This window comes from Ambystoma mexicanum, chromosome 8 (assembly GCF_040938575.1).
Source record: "Ambystoma mexicanum isolate Mex_15411 chromosome 8, UKY_AmexF1_1, whole genome shotgun sequence".
Lineage (NCBI taxonomy): Eukaryota > Metazoa > Chordata > Amphibia > Caudata > Ambystomatidae > Ambystoma > Ambystoma mexicanum.
In genome coordinates, this window is record NC_090929.1 from 421,396,045 (window position 1) to 421,411,317 (window position 15,273).

General features: G+C 46.8%; 2 protein-coding genes across 5 annotated transcripts in view; one reads left to right on the forward strand and one right to left on the reverse strand.

Annotated features, from left to right (window-relative positions):
• Positions 1-4,685, reverse strand: part of ANGPTL7 (angiopoietin like 7) — a 77,794-nt gene extending 73,109 nt beyond the window's left edge. The window contains exon 1 of the mRNA XM_069609932.1: positions 3,753-4,685. Coding sequence (XP_069466033.1) covers positions 3,753-4,131 — 379 coding nt within the window. The 5' untranslated portion in view covers positions 4,132-4,685. The remainder of the gene's footprint in view (positions 1-3,752) is intronic.
• The window catches only part of MTOR (mechanistic target of rapamycin kinase), a 2,476,747-nt gene that overhangs the window by 738,496 nt on the left and 1,722,978 nt on the right, over positions 1-15,273 (forward strand). The gene's annotated exons all lie outside the window — the stretch shown is intronic.

The window sequence follows — 15,273 nt, forward strand, 5'->3', positions numbered from 1 at the left end:
TAAGTGTGAAGTTCACACTAGTAATTCAGAACTTTTAACTGTCAGACTTTACGGAAGGTTGTCAGAGATTAGCTTCAAGTCAATGTAGCACCTGTAAAATAGTTTTATAATACCTGGTGGTTGTTCAGTGTTTCAAGGCACCAGCCAAATAGAAAATATACACAGAGTACAAATGTTGCGAACGTAAATGTACATATCTATTCCGTCGTCACCCCCTGTTTATTGAGGTACTGTGAGGTGGGGGTGTTACCCTGCGAATGTGAAGTGCACGGAGTTGGGTATTATTTATGTCTGTACCTGTGTGGACGCATTACCCTGCCTCTTGAGATGCCTTGGGATCAAGAGGTAATTGGAGGTCTTTGAGATTCTCTGGTTAATGGTTAAGTGTTCTACTAAGTCTGTTAGAGGAACGTGTTAGTTATCTGTGTCTGTCACTTGACCTGTGGTGGGGTGTCTGTTATCATGCCTTTGTGAGATGCCCAGCGGAAAGAGGGCTGTGTTTTCTCTGTGAGATCTCCTGTGGGAGGTGACCCTGTGTCTGACGCATGCCATGTGCATGCCATGCCATGTCGGTGGTAGAGTTATTCTGTGTTAGTGGAAATCCTTGGGCTGTTCACAGAACAAAAACCCAGAGCTGGAGTTGGCAGTTGCTCTGATAGTAGCAGTGGGGATGGAAGTGATACTGGGTTTTGAAAATAGGTGCGATACTGGTGGTGCAGATCATGTGATCTCGATTTGTGGTGGTGAGGGAGGTAACAGGATGGTGAGGTGATGGTGGTTTTGACTTTAGCTGTGAGGTAATTGTAGTGATGATGGAGGGGGCAAAGGTGGGGTGTTAAGGGTGGTGTTGGGGGTGGGGGTGACTGCTGCAAGGTTGATGGTAGGGGAAGGGTGGAGTGGTGGTGGTCGATGAAGCAAAGATGATGGAGCTTTGAGGGTGACGGTGATGGTAGTTATGAGGTCATGGTTCTGCAGAGGGTAAACTTGTTGGTAAGGGTGTGTATAATAGTATTTGTAGGCCGAGTAATTGTGGGTGTGTATCTACCGAACTCTGCAACTCCCTGTGAAATGCAGAGCTGCAGGTATTTGACTGTGAAATGCTATGGGGTTGAAAGTAGGGAGTGGTGTGGTGTTGGGCGAAGATAGTGACGATGGTTGGAGAGTTGATGCATTGTGTTCTATCTGACTAGTTCCTGTGTCACTATCAGTGAGAGGCTGTATAATGAATGTTAATCTGTTTTTGTGATGTTCTGCTCGTGACAAGGAGGTTGAGATTTTGGAGCTCGGGGGTGCAGAGGCAACTGTCGTGGAGAGGGCTCGATTTTTACTGAGCCCTGTGACGCAATCTATCAGATATTTGGTGGTTGTTATGCAGTCTTTAGTATATTGTGGTGAAAGTGTTTATTTGAGGTCGGGTGAGTTGTGGTGACGTTGAAGAATGCAGTTAATTCTAATCCGCCAAGCTCTGTTGCCTCTGGGATGCTGTTGGCAGATGTTATCCCATCTTTGGGGTTGCCTCATGATGATAGTAGTGGTGTAAGAATGGTAAAGCGTGTTATGTTTTGTGTTATTTATGTAGTGCCTACAACCATTGGTATGGCCTTGAAGCTCTGTGATGGATGAACGCCCTTCGGAAGACCGTAGTCTGTGTTGAGCTAGTGGTAAGATGCGTGTGTGTATTTATAGGCAGATCGAAGATAGGTAGAGTGCGCGCTAGGGCTCTAAAAGCAGCTGAATATTGCAAAGGTGAGAGGACGGATTATGTGTCAAAATCGATGTGAAGAGCTGCACCACATTTTGTTGTGGGACTCAGCAGTATTCTATGGGGCGTAGTGCAAGGGGGTCGAGGGTGATGTAGCTCTAGAGCAGGGTATTAGCCAAATAACGCATAGCTCAAAGGCGGGGGGTGTGCAGCTATGTGAACAGCTGAACATAATTTTTCGTGGAACTCAGCTGTATTGTAAGGGAGGCGGCGAACGAAGGGGGGTTGAAATAGGTCTGAAGCATATTCGTTTTAGTCATGAGGCTCGTATCGTAGAGGCCATGGGTAGGAGTTCTCTGTTCCTCCTAACTGCTTCCCCTTATGCGTCCAATTCCCCACGTGGGAGGCGGGGCAGGGGCTAGAAGTCATGATCCACGCTAACTGTGTGTGGGTGCAGAGGGGAAGAGCCAGGTTTTGAGTGCCTTCGTGAAGACGAGTGTGGTGAGATTGTTGGTTCTGAAGACGCTGATCCCCCCGCCCCCCTCTGGGTGGTGAGTTCTTACCTTCAAAGCCCTGCATCATTGAGATGCAGAGAGTGGAAATGTCTTTGGGATCACATGCTGGTGCTCAAGGAGGGGATGTGGGAGGCAAAGTTGTGAGCAGTGTAGGTTTGGGTGACATTCAATGGAGGTAGTGGGTGTGGGTCTGGGGAGATTAAACCGTGGGGGGGGGGAATCAAACCGTACTCACAACAAGCAGTAGCAGAACCAAACTGTCTTACTTTTTGTGAAATGAAGTGAGGTGAAAGTTATCCTATGTTTGGGATGCACTGGTGGTGGTGAAAGTCTTGATTAGTGGTGGTGAGTAGTGTGGGTTGATTATGGTGGGAACGGAGCTGGTGAAGGGGCATAATCCTTAGTGAGTGCTCGACCAACATAACATTACTGGGGTCCGTGTCACCATCTACAAGATGCATTGGGCTGGATGTTATCCTGCTTTTGGTTGGCTGTGGTAGAGCTGTGAGATTTGTTGGGATTGGAGTGTGAGTGGATTGAAAGTGGTGGTATTGGAGCTGAAGCCGGGCGATCTTTACCAAGCTCTCAACCAACATAACATAATCAAGCTCTATGTCCCCATCGGGTCGGACTGGGGCATACAATTGTCTCAGGCACCAATGAAAAAGTGGCCCACAGTTGCAAATGGCAATTCATTCCTTTAGTGACAGACTGAGTAGTGCCCAAGGGAGACGTTTTTGATAAAATGTGATGCAAATTGCGCATTTGAAAGAATATGTATTCAGTAGCACTGGTCAGAACTACCAGCCGCTTGGTGAAGTAACTTATCAAACTGGCCCACGTGCGCCAAAAAAGTGGCCCACTTTTGGTGGGAAACGGGCCCACGCTAGCATTTTGTGTTTTTGGTTCGGGCATTGCCTTGTAGGCCAGTCCGGGTCTCGTCCTCATCTACGAGATACAGTGGAAAGGATGTTATCCTGTCTTTGGAATATCCTGGTCTTGAGGAGAGTGGTGGGGTGAGCATTGTGATCGCGTTGAGTTCTTAACCACCTAGTTCAACGTCACCACCTGTCGGATGGTGTTTGATGGATCAGTCCTGTGTGGGCGGTGGGTGTTGTGATGGTGGTGTGACTGCGAGACCTGCATCACAGTGTGTGAAATATTGCAATGTGGATGTTGTCCTGTCTTTGGGATGCCCTGGTTGCGATGGTGGATATGTGGAGGTTGGTGTGGCCATTCATTTTTTTATTTTCGCTGGTAGTTGTGATAGACCTAGGGTGTAGTGTATTCGTTGACGGAAACTAGTTGTGTAGCCAGGACGCTTGTTTTTGTTGGAGCTGCTTGTGACTGTGGAAAGGATGCTTGATGCAGTGCATTCATACGTTATGAGCTCTGCATCAGCCTTCCATGATTTGCTGTGGGTTGGCTGTTGACATGTCAGATTCGTAGAGGTGGATGTTTTCCTTTCAGGGAAGTCCCTCCTGTGAAAGGGGCGACGGTATTTAACGGGTGGGTCTCGGTAGTGATAGTCTTACCTGTTGAGCTCTGGGTCACTGCCTGGGCCGCCTGCAACTCCATGATGTCGAGCTGCTGGTCGAGCTCCGAATAGCGGCTCTCGGCCTCACCGAGCCGGGACTCTAGCAGCTTGTGGGCGCCTTCTAGCTCCATCACTTGCACCAACACGTTCACCCAGGCGCCCTCCTGCTTTCGCCCCAATTCCTCCAGCAGGCTGCTCAGGTTGGCCACCTGCGCCCTCAGCTCCCGCATGCCCTCGCAGCAGACCGGCTCCTTACGCTGAGCACTGTTGATCATCCTGCGCTTGGGGGTCTTCTGCAACTGCGCTGGAGCAAGAACTATATAGAGCACGAGAGCGCACACCCAGCAGCGCCATCCCAAGAAATCCCCCAGTTTCATGCTTGCGGCTATGAGAAATGTGCAGTGAAGTTGGAAAATACACCCCAGTAGGACGAATGGACCCTCAACGACCGCTAATAGACTCCGAAGGGGACTATATGGAAGCCTTTAAGGGCGATTTGGCCCCAACAGTAATATATGCAATACGTCCTATAGAGACAGGAATAGTCCCAGGGCGACCAGGAAAATCTGGTTAGTGGCAAAGCTATGCAAGCTTCTGAAATGCATGGGCCGCCCAAACAATACCTCACTGGCGCTCTCGGGGACCCATTCCCTGGTGCTTTGCCCTCTCTTTTCAAAACGAGCCCCTTCCTCAGTGCTGCCGCTCTGCCACAATTCTGATTCAGTTTCAGATAATGCTACTTTCTGCTGTCAGCCTCTCCCAATCCAGCACTGGCCGTGACTGTCTCAATACTGCGCTCACTCAGTGAACATGGCTGGCTGCCGTTCCTATGAATGGTTTGCGTTAGCCCCTTTCTTGCAGTGCAGAATCCACTTTCTCATCTGCTTAAATATCCAGGGTCTGTTTTCCTTACCCTAGTGCGCCTCCCCCGGCAGGCCCTTCCCTCTCCTAAATTGTCACCAGTTGCCGGTCTGAATCCAGCCCCGCACTGGGGGGCGGGGGGCGGCTCCCAGCACAGCAGGGTCGGAACACTTCTTATGCTAGCCGAGGGGCATATTTCCCATATGACTTTCGAGGCGAGCCGAAGCCCTGGAAAGAGTCTGTTTATATTGGCTCACGTGGAGCCGTGCCTGTTTGGCGGAGATTTGGGAAAGTTGGTTTTAGTGCCCAGACAAACTGTTTGTCCCATTTTGCAGTGTACCGACATCTTATGGGTTCATTTCCTGTTTTTAGCTAGATACCCGGGAGGGTAGCAGGCAACGGAGGTTGGTTGGAGTGTTATCCAGACATTGTTGGGTATCTGTACAATTGCTTGATTGTGTAACCGCTGTTAGAGATGGAGTAGCCGGGTAATACAATCAAGCCGGGGGTCTGACTTGGCACGAATAGGCAATCACGACCCGAGCCAGCAAACGACCCATTCTTAGTCTCCCTCAGCTCCAGCCCCAAAACAGAAAAAAAACATACATGGCACCCTGCCACCTCAATGTCCACAACACAAAACTCATACCTGCGCTCCTGTCTCCTCACCCCCTCATAACAAAAAACCCATAGCTGCTGTCTTCATTTTGGATACAGCAAAGTAATAATACCAATTTTTCTAGCGAGATAACTTATTCACATCCTACTGTAAACCAACGGACACATATATAAATCATTATTTTAAGCAAAAAGGATTACGATTATAGTTTTATTTTCCCCAACCTGAATGAACCACAACAAATATCAAAACACAAAGTAATGTTAGCCTCACACATCTCTGGCTGTTGCAACTGTACTACCCAGAATTATACTCGCAACAAAAGAAAACTGTGACAAGGTCACATACCTTTAGCTATTGTTAGACACAGGCATAACATACTCCCAAGTATCGCTGCCAAAACCATACAAAGCAGATTGGCACTCAGGAGCCAGGTATTTCCGACCTCTGTCCATCAGCATCATACGTTTAACAGCTGCCCGTCCTACAGTTCAACTAATGAATCCTAACGTCTTTTTTTTTACAGAGCCAGGTGCAGCAAGGTCAGTAGTATGGGCTGAAGGTGTTGCTTGAGTACAAATCCGTCTTATTTTAATTGCAACAGGAACTCATTTGCATGCACAATTAAGACAATAAATCTCATCATAAAACTGCTGAAAAATAACACTGGCAGACCCAATACGACACACAATTTGATGTTACTACATGACAGAGTTAGGTACAAATCAAGGAATAGACATTTCCCAAGCACTTCCATCTATTACCTATACAAAAGCCTAAACTGTAATCTTTGTTGGCACTTGTTCTTAACATGACTTAAGTGCAAGGAACAGGTGCAAGAGCGCATATCTGTCTTGCTTTAATTATAACAGGAACTCATTTACATGCAAGATTAAGGCATAAACTCTAATGACTGCTGACAAATAACAGTGGCAGGTCCTTTACTACACAAACGTTTGATGTTACTACATGATGTGCTATGCTTCACACTGATGAGCTCTTACCAATATATACTCATTTGTATGTTAGCCTGTGATTAGTAAGTGATGGTTTTCATATGTTTCAGATTGATATTTCGGATACTGTTACCTTGTCAGTCCTGCTGATATATTGCCATTTTATAATATCCTCATATGAAAATGTAAGTTGTCTACTGAGTAGATGTCGGTTGCAATGTGTTGCGGATGTGACTGCCAAGTGTGCATGTTGTTTCTGTGCTGTCAATGTGCTTGTGGTTTAGCTTTAGGCTTGTGGTTGTGCAAGCTGGAGTGCAGGGTCCCAGCAGGAGCATAATACTTCACTAGAAATCCGCTACCCCAAGATCAATGTGAGGGGTCAGAAATGTGAGGCGGACCACTTTGTAAGGTTTTCTCATAAAAATGCCATATTATTTTTTACTTATTTTGTTTGTGTGGCTGTACTATTTCAACCTTTCAGTATTAAGAAAAAAGACAATTTAAACATCAATTTCTCATAATACATCATAATCTTTACAAGAAATAAAAAAGAGATAAAAACATAATCTTATCATTTTAAGATCTTAACTTCCATCGTCTAAAGTATTAAGTGAGAATAAAAACCTTAGCGTAGCTAAAATCAGTTTAATATGCTGCCCACCATGAATCAATTGCCATATATTCTCATCTACCAAAATTCTGTAGTCCTTAAAATAATTTGCACACTATATATTTATTTCATCTATCAGTTTCGGACATTTGATCAAAATATGTTTTAAAGTTTCCATGCATACAAAAGGGTTTTATATACAAACCATCTATTGGATACTTGTTTTAGGATTTTTCCTCGAGTTATAATAAAAATATTCAATTTGTTTGCATCAACACTCAGTCCATCATCAACAGTTTAATCCTCGAACTTCCTCAATTGTCTTTGTAATCCCACTGGGCTCTGGTCCAAGAGGACCAGATCATCCGCATAGAGTAACCAGGGGATACGTTGTTTACCTAATTTAGGTGGAAAGACCGAGGATTTGGACAGGTATTCTCCAATATCTGAAATGAAAAAAATAAACAATGCAGGAGCCAGGATGCATCCATGCTTTATGCCCCTGTAAATTGGTATATCCTTGGTTAGAAGGCCTTGCTGGTTTACTCTAACCTGTATCATTGTTTAAGTGTACAAAGATTGTATTTTTAATCTAATGTGGGGTGGATAATGGCATTCTTTCAATTTTTGAAACAATTTATTACGGTCAACAGAATCAAAAGCAAGCTTAAAATCTATAAAAGCCATATAAATAGGTTGCCTTGTTATTAAAACGTTCTTTTTAATCTAATTAAAAGGTAAAAGGTTAAAAGGAAGTACCCAGACCTGGAACAAAACCTGTTTGATAAAAATCGGGTCTGCTTGCTTCCTTTACCGATAAGTTAAAATCCCTTAGTAACAAACAGGAAAATATTTTTCTCGGGACTACTAAAAGCGCTATCAGCCGGTAATTTTGAGGCAAGTTTCTGTCGCCCTTTTTAAAAATAGGAATTATTATAGACTTCCTCCAGGAATCTGGTACCAATTTAATTCTCAAAATCTGGTGGAATAAAATCATTAGAATCTTAGCCCATGCCTCTGAGTGAAGCTTCAGCATCTGGTTTGTTAGGCCATCAGGGCCTGGAGCTCGGGAAGTACTTATTAATGAAATTAACCATGAAACCATATCAAAAGACAGCTTCTAGTCATAGTTATTTTCATATTTAGCCGATAAACCTTGGCTTAAGTCAGATGCAAAAACATTAGCAAAATACTTCACCCAGATATTTTCCGGTATGGGGTGGGGTTAGCCTGAAAGGCCAGCTGTTGGGCTGCCCAACTGTTTTTAATAGGGCCCAGATAGCCAAAGTATTTTTACTGGCCACAGCACCTAGCACTTTTTACGCATTCTGTTGGATGAAATCTTATTCATGGGCTTTGGAACAGTTCCTCTATCTTAATTTTAGAATTCTTATTTTCTCTCTTCTAGAACCAATATCTAACTGACTCAGAGCCCTAATGGCTTACCTTAGCTGATTTTTCCTCAGTTTAATCTCTGGGTCAAATGTATGTTTGTGAGTAAACAGTGTTCTTAAAGTGTCGCCCTCTCAGAAGCAAACAGATTTAATACCGATACATAATCATTCCCATTTTTGGAATTGAGTAGGTAACGGCTACGAAGTTCCAATTCCTCCGGATTCTATTTTAACTTATTTCGGCCTTGATTAATCTCCAACATGGGCAGGTAATTACTAGCTAATCTTTTATGGGTGCCAAGCTCCCACTTCACCAACAATATATCATGATCACTATTAGTTTGAGACTTGATATTTAGTTCTTCCATAGTCATTAATTAGCTGATACGTAGATACAATCTATAATAGCTGCCTCAGCTCTTCTTTTCCATGTAGGACGGGGAGGTGATAGCCCTGTTCAATACATGGAATCCTCTTTCTTTCATCAATATGCTCCATCTTTTAGAATGAGGATCCTTACTCCCAGCCATTCTGGTTAGATCCGAGATGTTCAGAACACCTGCTATAACCATTGCAAGAGTTCCCGGATCTTCTGTTGCCAGGTCCAGCATGTGTTTTACGGAGCGATCTGTTGAGATTCCCCCTGGATTCCAATATAGGTACTGCAGCCCAAAGTGATCATCAGTGGTCCCTACATCATCCCTCCAGTGCAGTTTAGATAGCTGGCAAAATGGATTGGGGGATGCCCAAGGCTCTAGTACAAAACTAATAGAATTCCTGCATGCTATAAGCAATCTGGATGACGGTCTACCCTTAGTTCCCTTGATTGCCTTAACCAAATGCACAGAGTAGCCATCCCAAACAGGTGTATGAAGCAACCAAGTCTCTTGAAGGAATACTATGTCTAGATTAATAAAGGGATTATCTTTGATGATAATAAATGAGTGAAACCCCTAGCGTTCCATGAACCTACATTCCATATTAGGGGAGTAAGCTGTAGGATTGCCTAGTCTGCATATCTCAAAGCAAAAGCTCCTGCTAGCCAAGTCCCATCTTCTTGTGGACCCTTGTTGCTGTTGACCTTAATTAACTCAATTTCTCTACCCCCCCCCTTCTGCTTTATTTTGTAAGTGACCCTTAATGGCAAGAAATGCATTTTTGTCCTCTCTTCATTCAGATCCTGTTCATCAATATGTCCACTTATTAGATGATGTTCATTTACAATTTCAGATATTTTATATCCCCAGGAGTATAATTGTTCTTTAGCAGCCAAACTGAGATTGAGATCCCTAATTAATTTAGATGTAAAATGCAGATAAACCCACTCCACATTGCCACTGTGCATCAATTCCACTTGAACAATGTCTGTAGTTTGTACATTTGCCAATAATCTCACGACATTTGCTCTATTGAGAACTAACATTTTCTCTGTGAAATCACATGTGTCCAGTAGGAGACGATGGAATATGAGTTGGTTTTCGTTTTATTTTAACATAGTAGGTTTGAATGATGGTTTGTAAACCAATTCTCTTGGTTGTGTTAAGGGGTTCCTAGCTAGAGAAACCTCTATTCCCCTCCCCTGTTTAGAAATTCTCGCTTCGAATTTCCCATCAGTTATGGTCTGGTTTAGATATCGATGTGTGTCCCACTCCTCCCCTCTCTTATGTTTCGCTCTATCAATCCAATTTCTTTTTTTGCTCCAAAGTAAAAAAAATGGTGATTGCACAGATTCTTGTTCTAGGTGATCTTCCATTGGATCGGACACCTCAATTTGACTGTTAGACCTGGGATGGACCGTGTGGAATGCCAATCGGCCACCTTGCCAGTTCAGAGGTGAGACAGTATTATCTATTGAATCCTCAACCGAGTGGAAAGTCGGATTCGCCAGATCGACATCTTCCAGATGCGAGGAAAATCGGTCTGCACCATCCCCTGACGTCCGTTTGTATTCATTCATCTCCGGTGGGGGTTTATCTTGACCCACTCTCGATTTATTTTATTTTTTGAGGCGTAGTATTTTTTTTCCTTCCCTGCAAAGAAATTATATGGGGGGTGGAGAGCGTTCTCGTAAACGTTCTCGATCCTGCAGTAAGTGATTTAGCTTGCAGTTTTACATTCTTAGATTATTTTGTCTGTGGAGCTTTCCACCCTAACCTTTTCCTTTTAAACATACTAAAGACCTCCTTCTAGTACGTCTGGGGCAAAATATCATGGCAATTACCCGGCATCTCCTGAACCGATATGATCTGATCCAATTGCAAATCATCCAATATACTTTGAGACTTCAACCCCCCTGCACTCCCAATGCTACCTAGATTGTTCGATTGCAAATGAGGTGAGTAATCATTCAATATAATATCTATGGGCTTAGGCATTTGCAATTCAAGTGAATGGGGCTTTGACATATCCCCTACTATTTTAAGAAGTGATATTTCAAGCAAAGATAATTTTGCAACAACATTATTTAATAGAATTGTTTAATCTGTATGCTTTACATTTAGAGCCTCATCCAATTTGCTCATCGTTAAAAGACTCATGGCCATTTCTGCTAGGGTTACTTCCAGCATTGGGGTTGAACCCATAGCCTGGCCAAAAGAATGTCTTGGCGTAGGGTGCACAAAAGAAATGGAAGAGTTCAATTATGAGTCTAACAGTTCTGGGTCCAAATTGGGGGAACCTGAGAGGTCTATCTCCTTTGTGTCAGTTTTTCCCATTAAGTCCGGATTTAAGGTGAGATAAAATTCTTAAATCAGCATCTGGAGATAAAGGCCCAGAATCTAACCCATCAGTAGAAGAAAGGGGAGTTAAAGTTTCAGTGGCCAACATTGAAGCTTCGGCTGCCAATATCGCCTAGTTTCCTGCTGGGCCCTCACATCATCGACCTGTGCAAACTTGAACAATATTTGTTGAGGGAGAGGCCGCCTCTATGACCTCCACCAAATTACGCTAATTCCATCCTCCTCCAATCTCCTTTACCCTCGTTTGATCAGCAGGACCCTTTAACTCATAACCTTTGGTGGTAAGAGAGTTCCTTTCCGTCCTCAACGCTCCTTTTAAAAGTGTACAGCCTGAAATGTCTTCGAATGAGATAAGCGGAGGAGAAATCAATCAACCCGCCAGTGTCATTGGGGAAACAGTTCTTGTTATTGTTCTAGGGGCTGTAGGCTTCATAGAGCCTTGAATGTCAGAGGTACAAGCTCCTGCTGAAATTGTCAAAGGATTACCCCTGGGCTTCATAACTGAGGCCTTAGTCACATTCCCTGTATTCTGCGCCTTGTTCGGGATCTAAAGGCCTTTCCAAATCGTATTTCATAGGATAGGCGGTGGAAAGCAGCACTCCACTTTTGGGGAAGTCGGCTCAAAGGCCACTGCCCGCAGTGGGTCCCACTCTTTCAGCTGGAAATTCTTATACCACGCAAGGACCAAACTAGAGCAAAATATAAGTCAATAGGTATGAAATACAATAGCATTTTCAGGTCGTGATCTGTAAAGCCAAACAGACGGCGTGAGAAAGCACGTCTCCTTAAGGGAGTTCAGCTCAAAGGCCACTGCCCACATTCACCGACTCCCCACAATTGAACACACGCATTGGCTCAAAAGTTCTTGATGGGTGAAAGGGTCTGAAAGGAAGCGAGCTGCAGATAAACAAGGTAGGCAGGCAGCCGAGCAGTTTAAGAAAGGATACAAGAAAAGACTGCTGCCGCCGCCCCGCCTCCACGTACAATAGCAGTGACTTACCGGGATTACCTTTAGTACTTATGCCACCATTAGCAAATGCAATCCTAAATGATAAACAGCTTCTAGACAAGACTCTGCTTCCACCTTATTATATTTCGAGGGGATTGGGCCCTCCGACGTATTCCATATCTATGACATGTAATAACCACAGCTGTGCTGCTTCGGAAAAGCTTCGGCGCCTGCGTCCTGCGTCGATGACGTCGATACGCCACCCTTGAGGACCTCCTCCGATGGCTGACGTCACTGGATGTTATAAGTAGGACGCACGACACCCATTGCCTCAGTTCTGTTTTTTCTGCGAATGTGTTCGCTTTGGAGATCTCGGTGCGCCTCAACTCTTTGGAGTTTCTGTTCTTTCTCGGTTCTTCGAACCTGTTCGTATTGTGAAGTATATTCTTCGTGAAGATGTCTGCCTCATCTTCCACCCCGCGTCCGGGCTTTTAAGAAGTGCGGGGACTGTGGGTCCAAGATGTCGGTGAGGAACTCGCACAACGCCTGCCTCTGGTTCCTCAGGGAGGCCCAATGACACGGATGACTGTGTTGACTGCCAGTCTCTCACGTCCAAAGCCTTGCGGGAGCTCAAGAAGAAGTTGTCGGTAGGTAAGGTGTCCAAGCCACGGAAGTCGAGGTCTGCGGGGCTTTCGACGGACGATTCGAGGGGCGACTCTCTGCGTCGTCATCGGAAGTCCAGTGGGTCTCGGTCCCGGAGTCGGTCCCGCCACTCCTCTGCCTCTTCGAGGCACTCCCGGAAGCGCCATCATCAGTCGCCTTCCCCGTCCTCATCCGAGGACTCTGCCCGTCGGCGGGTCGCTTATCCCACCAAGCATGCGACACCAGAGGAATGAGCTTCCTTCGGGAAGAAAATGTTAGCGATTCTCGAATCGCAGGGCACTGGCCCCTCCGCGCCTCCGAGTGGGGTTGGTCGTGATCGATCGAGAGACACTGCTTGCACGCCTCTGGGCTCAGGTGGTCGGCACGATTCGCGGGGGAGTTCCCGCTCGGACAAGGGAATCGTTCTCGTCTTTCCAGGTCCCGGTCCTCGACACGCTCGAGACTGTGTGCACCCGTGGTGTCTTCGAGGAAGACGTCGACGCCTGTGGCGCCAAGGTCATCGACAGACTCTTTCGAGGCCCCGCCTCCGAAGAAGTCGTTGACGCCATCGGCGCCCAGGCTCTGGAGTGACACGCTCAGGGCTCCCGCCTCGAGGCCTGTGTCGACGCCATCGATGCTGTTGGCGCCGTGTTCGGCGTCAACGCCGATTCACTTGATGCCTTTTGAGGCTGTTTCGACGGGGTTCCCCGGGGCTCAGTGGAACCACCTAGAAAGGCCCTGGCCAAGGTCAAGCATGGGTTTGTTCCACATTCTGTGCCTTCTTACCGCCATCTTGAGTTTATTTCAGAGGTGGATGAGGGCTCTGATGATGGCATGGTTCCTGATACAGTGCCAGACGAGATTCTCTCGGGACATAGCCAAATTGAGGAACTGCGGCAGTCCCTGCACGATGCCAGTGGGCTGGACACCTCTCCGGAGGGGGAGTTTTGTAGGCCTGAGCCTGGCACTCATGCCGACTCCTCGTACTGGCGCCTTATGTCCAGGGTCACCAAATACTTGTGGTGGTCTGCTCCCCCAGGGGATTTTCTTCAGGATGACCTTACGGATATCCTCGATCAAGGTCCACCAACTGACCTGGTACTGCCATTCCATATGGCTCTACAGAGGAGGTTGGCAGCGGCTTGGACTGCTCCGGAGAGTCTCCCGGCAGTGGGCAAGTCTTTGCCGCGAAAATACCGTCCAGACAGTAGTGACCCCTGCTACTTGACCAGGCACCCCACTCCGGAAAGTTTGGTGGTGCAGGCGGCTACGGCCCCGGCAAAGCAGGCATCGTATCCTACCATCCCTCCTGATAGGGACGACAAGCGTTTTGACGGCTGGGCGAAGAAAGTGTTTTCTTCAGGGGGTATGGCGCTTCAGGCGGCCAACTACGTATGTGCCTTGTCACGTTTCACGCACACTCTGTGGAACTGTGTTTCCTTAGCGGCTGAACATATTCCCAAAGGGGACGAAAGGGATGGTTTCCTTGCCATGGTTCAGGATGGCAAGGATGCCATGTGTGAGGCCGTTCAGTCGGGTTTGGACATGGCAGATTGCGTCAGCCGGTCCATGGCGGCGAGCACCGTGATACGCAGGTTTGCGTGGTTGCGGAAGTCGGGGTTTGCTCCTGATGTGCAGGCCCGGCTCCTCAACATGCCCTTTGACGGGGAACATCTTTTTGGCAGCAAGGCTGACGAGAGCCTTGAGAGGTTGCAGATCTCCAAAGCTGCAGCGAAGTCGTTGGGCACTGCAGTTCGCCAACCTCCGCCTTTTCGTCCTAGGGGACAGCAATGGAGGGGAGGTTCCTTTCGTTATTACTCATCCTTTGGTAAAGCGAGAGGAGCTGCCAGTCAAAGGGGCCACCGTAGGAGTGCCAGAGGTGGAAAACAAGGTACTCGAGGTGCCAAGGCCGCTCGGGCTGTTGCCTCTTTGCCCTCAGGCAACGCCGCAGTCGCTTCAGCTCAGTCATGAGGCCATGTCCCATGGTTCGCCGGTTGGGGGAAGGCTGGCGCAGCATCTTGCAGAGTGGCGCGCCATTACTTCAGATGTGTGGGTTCTGGAGATCATAACCCACGGCTACTGTCTTCGTTTCCGGCAGAGGCCTCAAGACAATCCACCGGGGAATCTCTCTTCGAAGAGTCCGGATCCGCTCCTTGCGCAGGAAATTCAATCCCTGCTGGAGAAAGGCGCCATAGAACTGGTGCCTGTAGCGGAGAGGAACAAGTAATGCTATTCCCCTTATTTTTTTATTTCCAAGAAAGATGGGGGTTGGGGACCCATCATGGACTTGAGGAGTTTGAACAAACTCCTCAGGAAGGACACGTTCAAGATGGTTACTCTCTCTCAAGTCCTCCAGGCCCTTCAACTTCAGGACTGGTTGGTGTCTCTCGACCTCAAGGACGCTTATTTTCATGTGCCGATACATCCAAAGCACAAGAAGTACCTGAGGTTCGCGGTTGGCGACTCGCACTTTCAGTTTCGGGTCCTGCCGTTCAGATTGACCTCCGCCCCGAGGGTCTTCACCAAGCTCATGGTAGTGGTGGTAGCGCACCTCAGGAAAGGGGGGATTCACGTCTACCCCTACCTGGACGATTGGTTGATCAGGGCGCGCTCTCCCGAGCAAGTTCTGGATCATCTGTCAGTCACCTGCCACTCCCTCCACAAGCTGGGCTTCTCCTTCAACTTAAAGAAGTCCCATTTGACACCAACTCAGAGGCTCCAGTACATCGGAGCTGTGCTCGATACGTCCC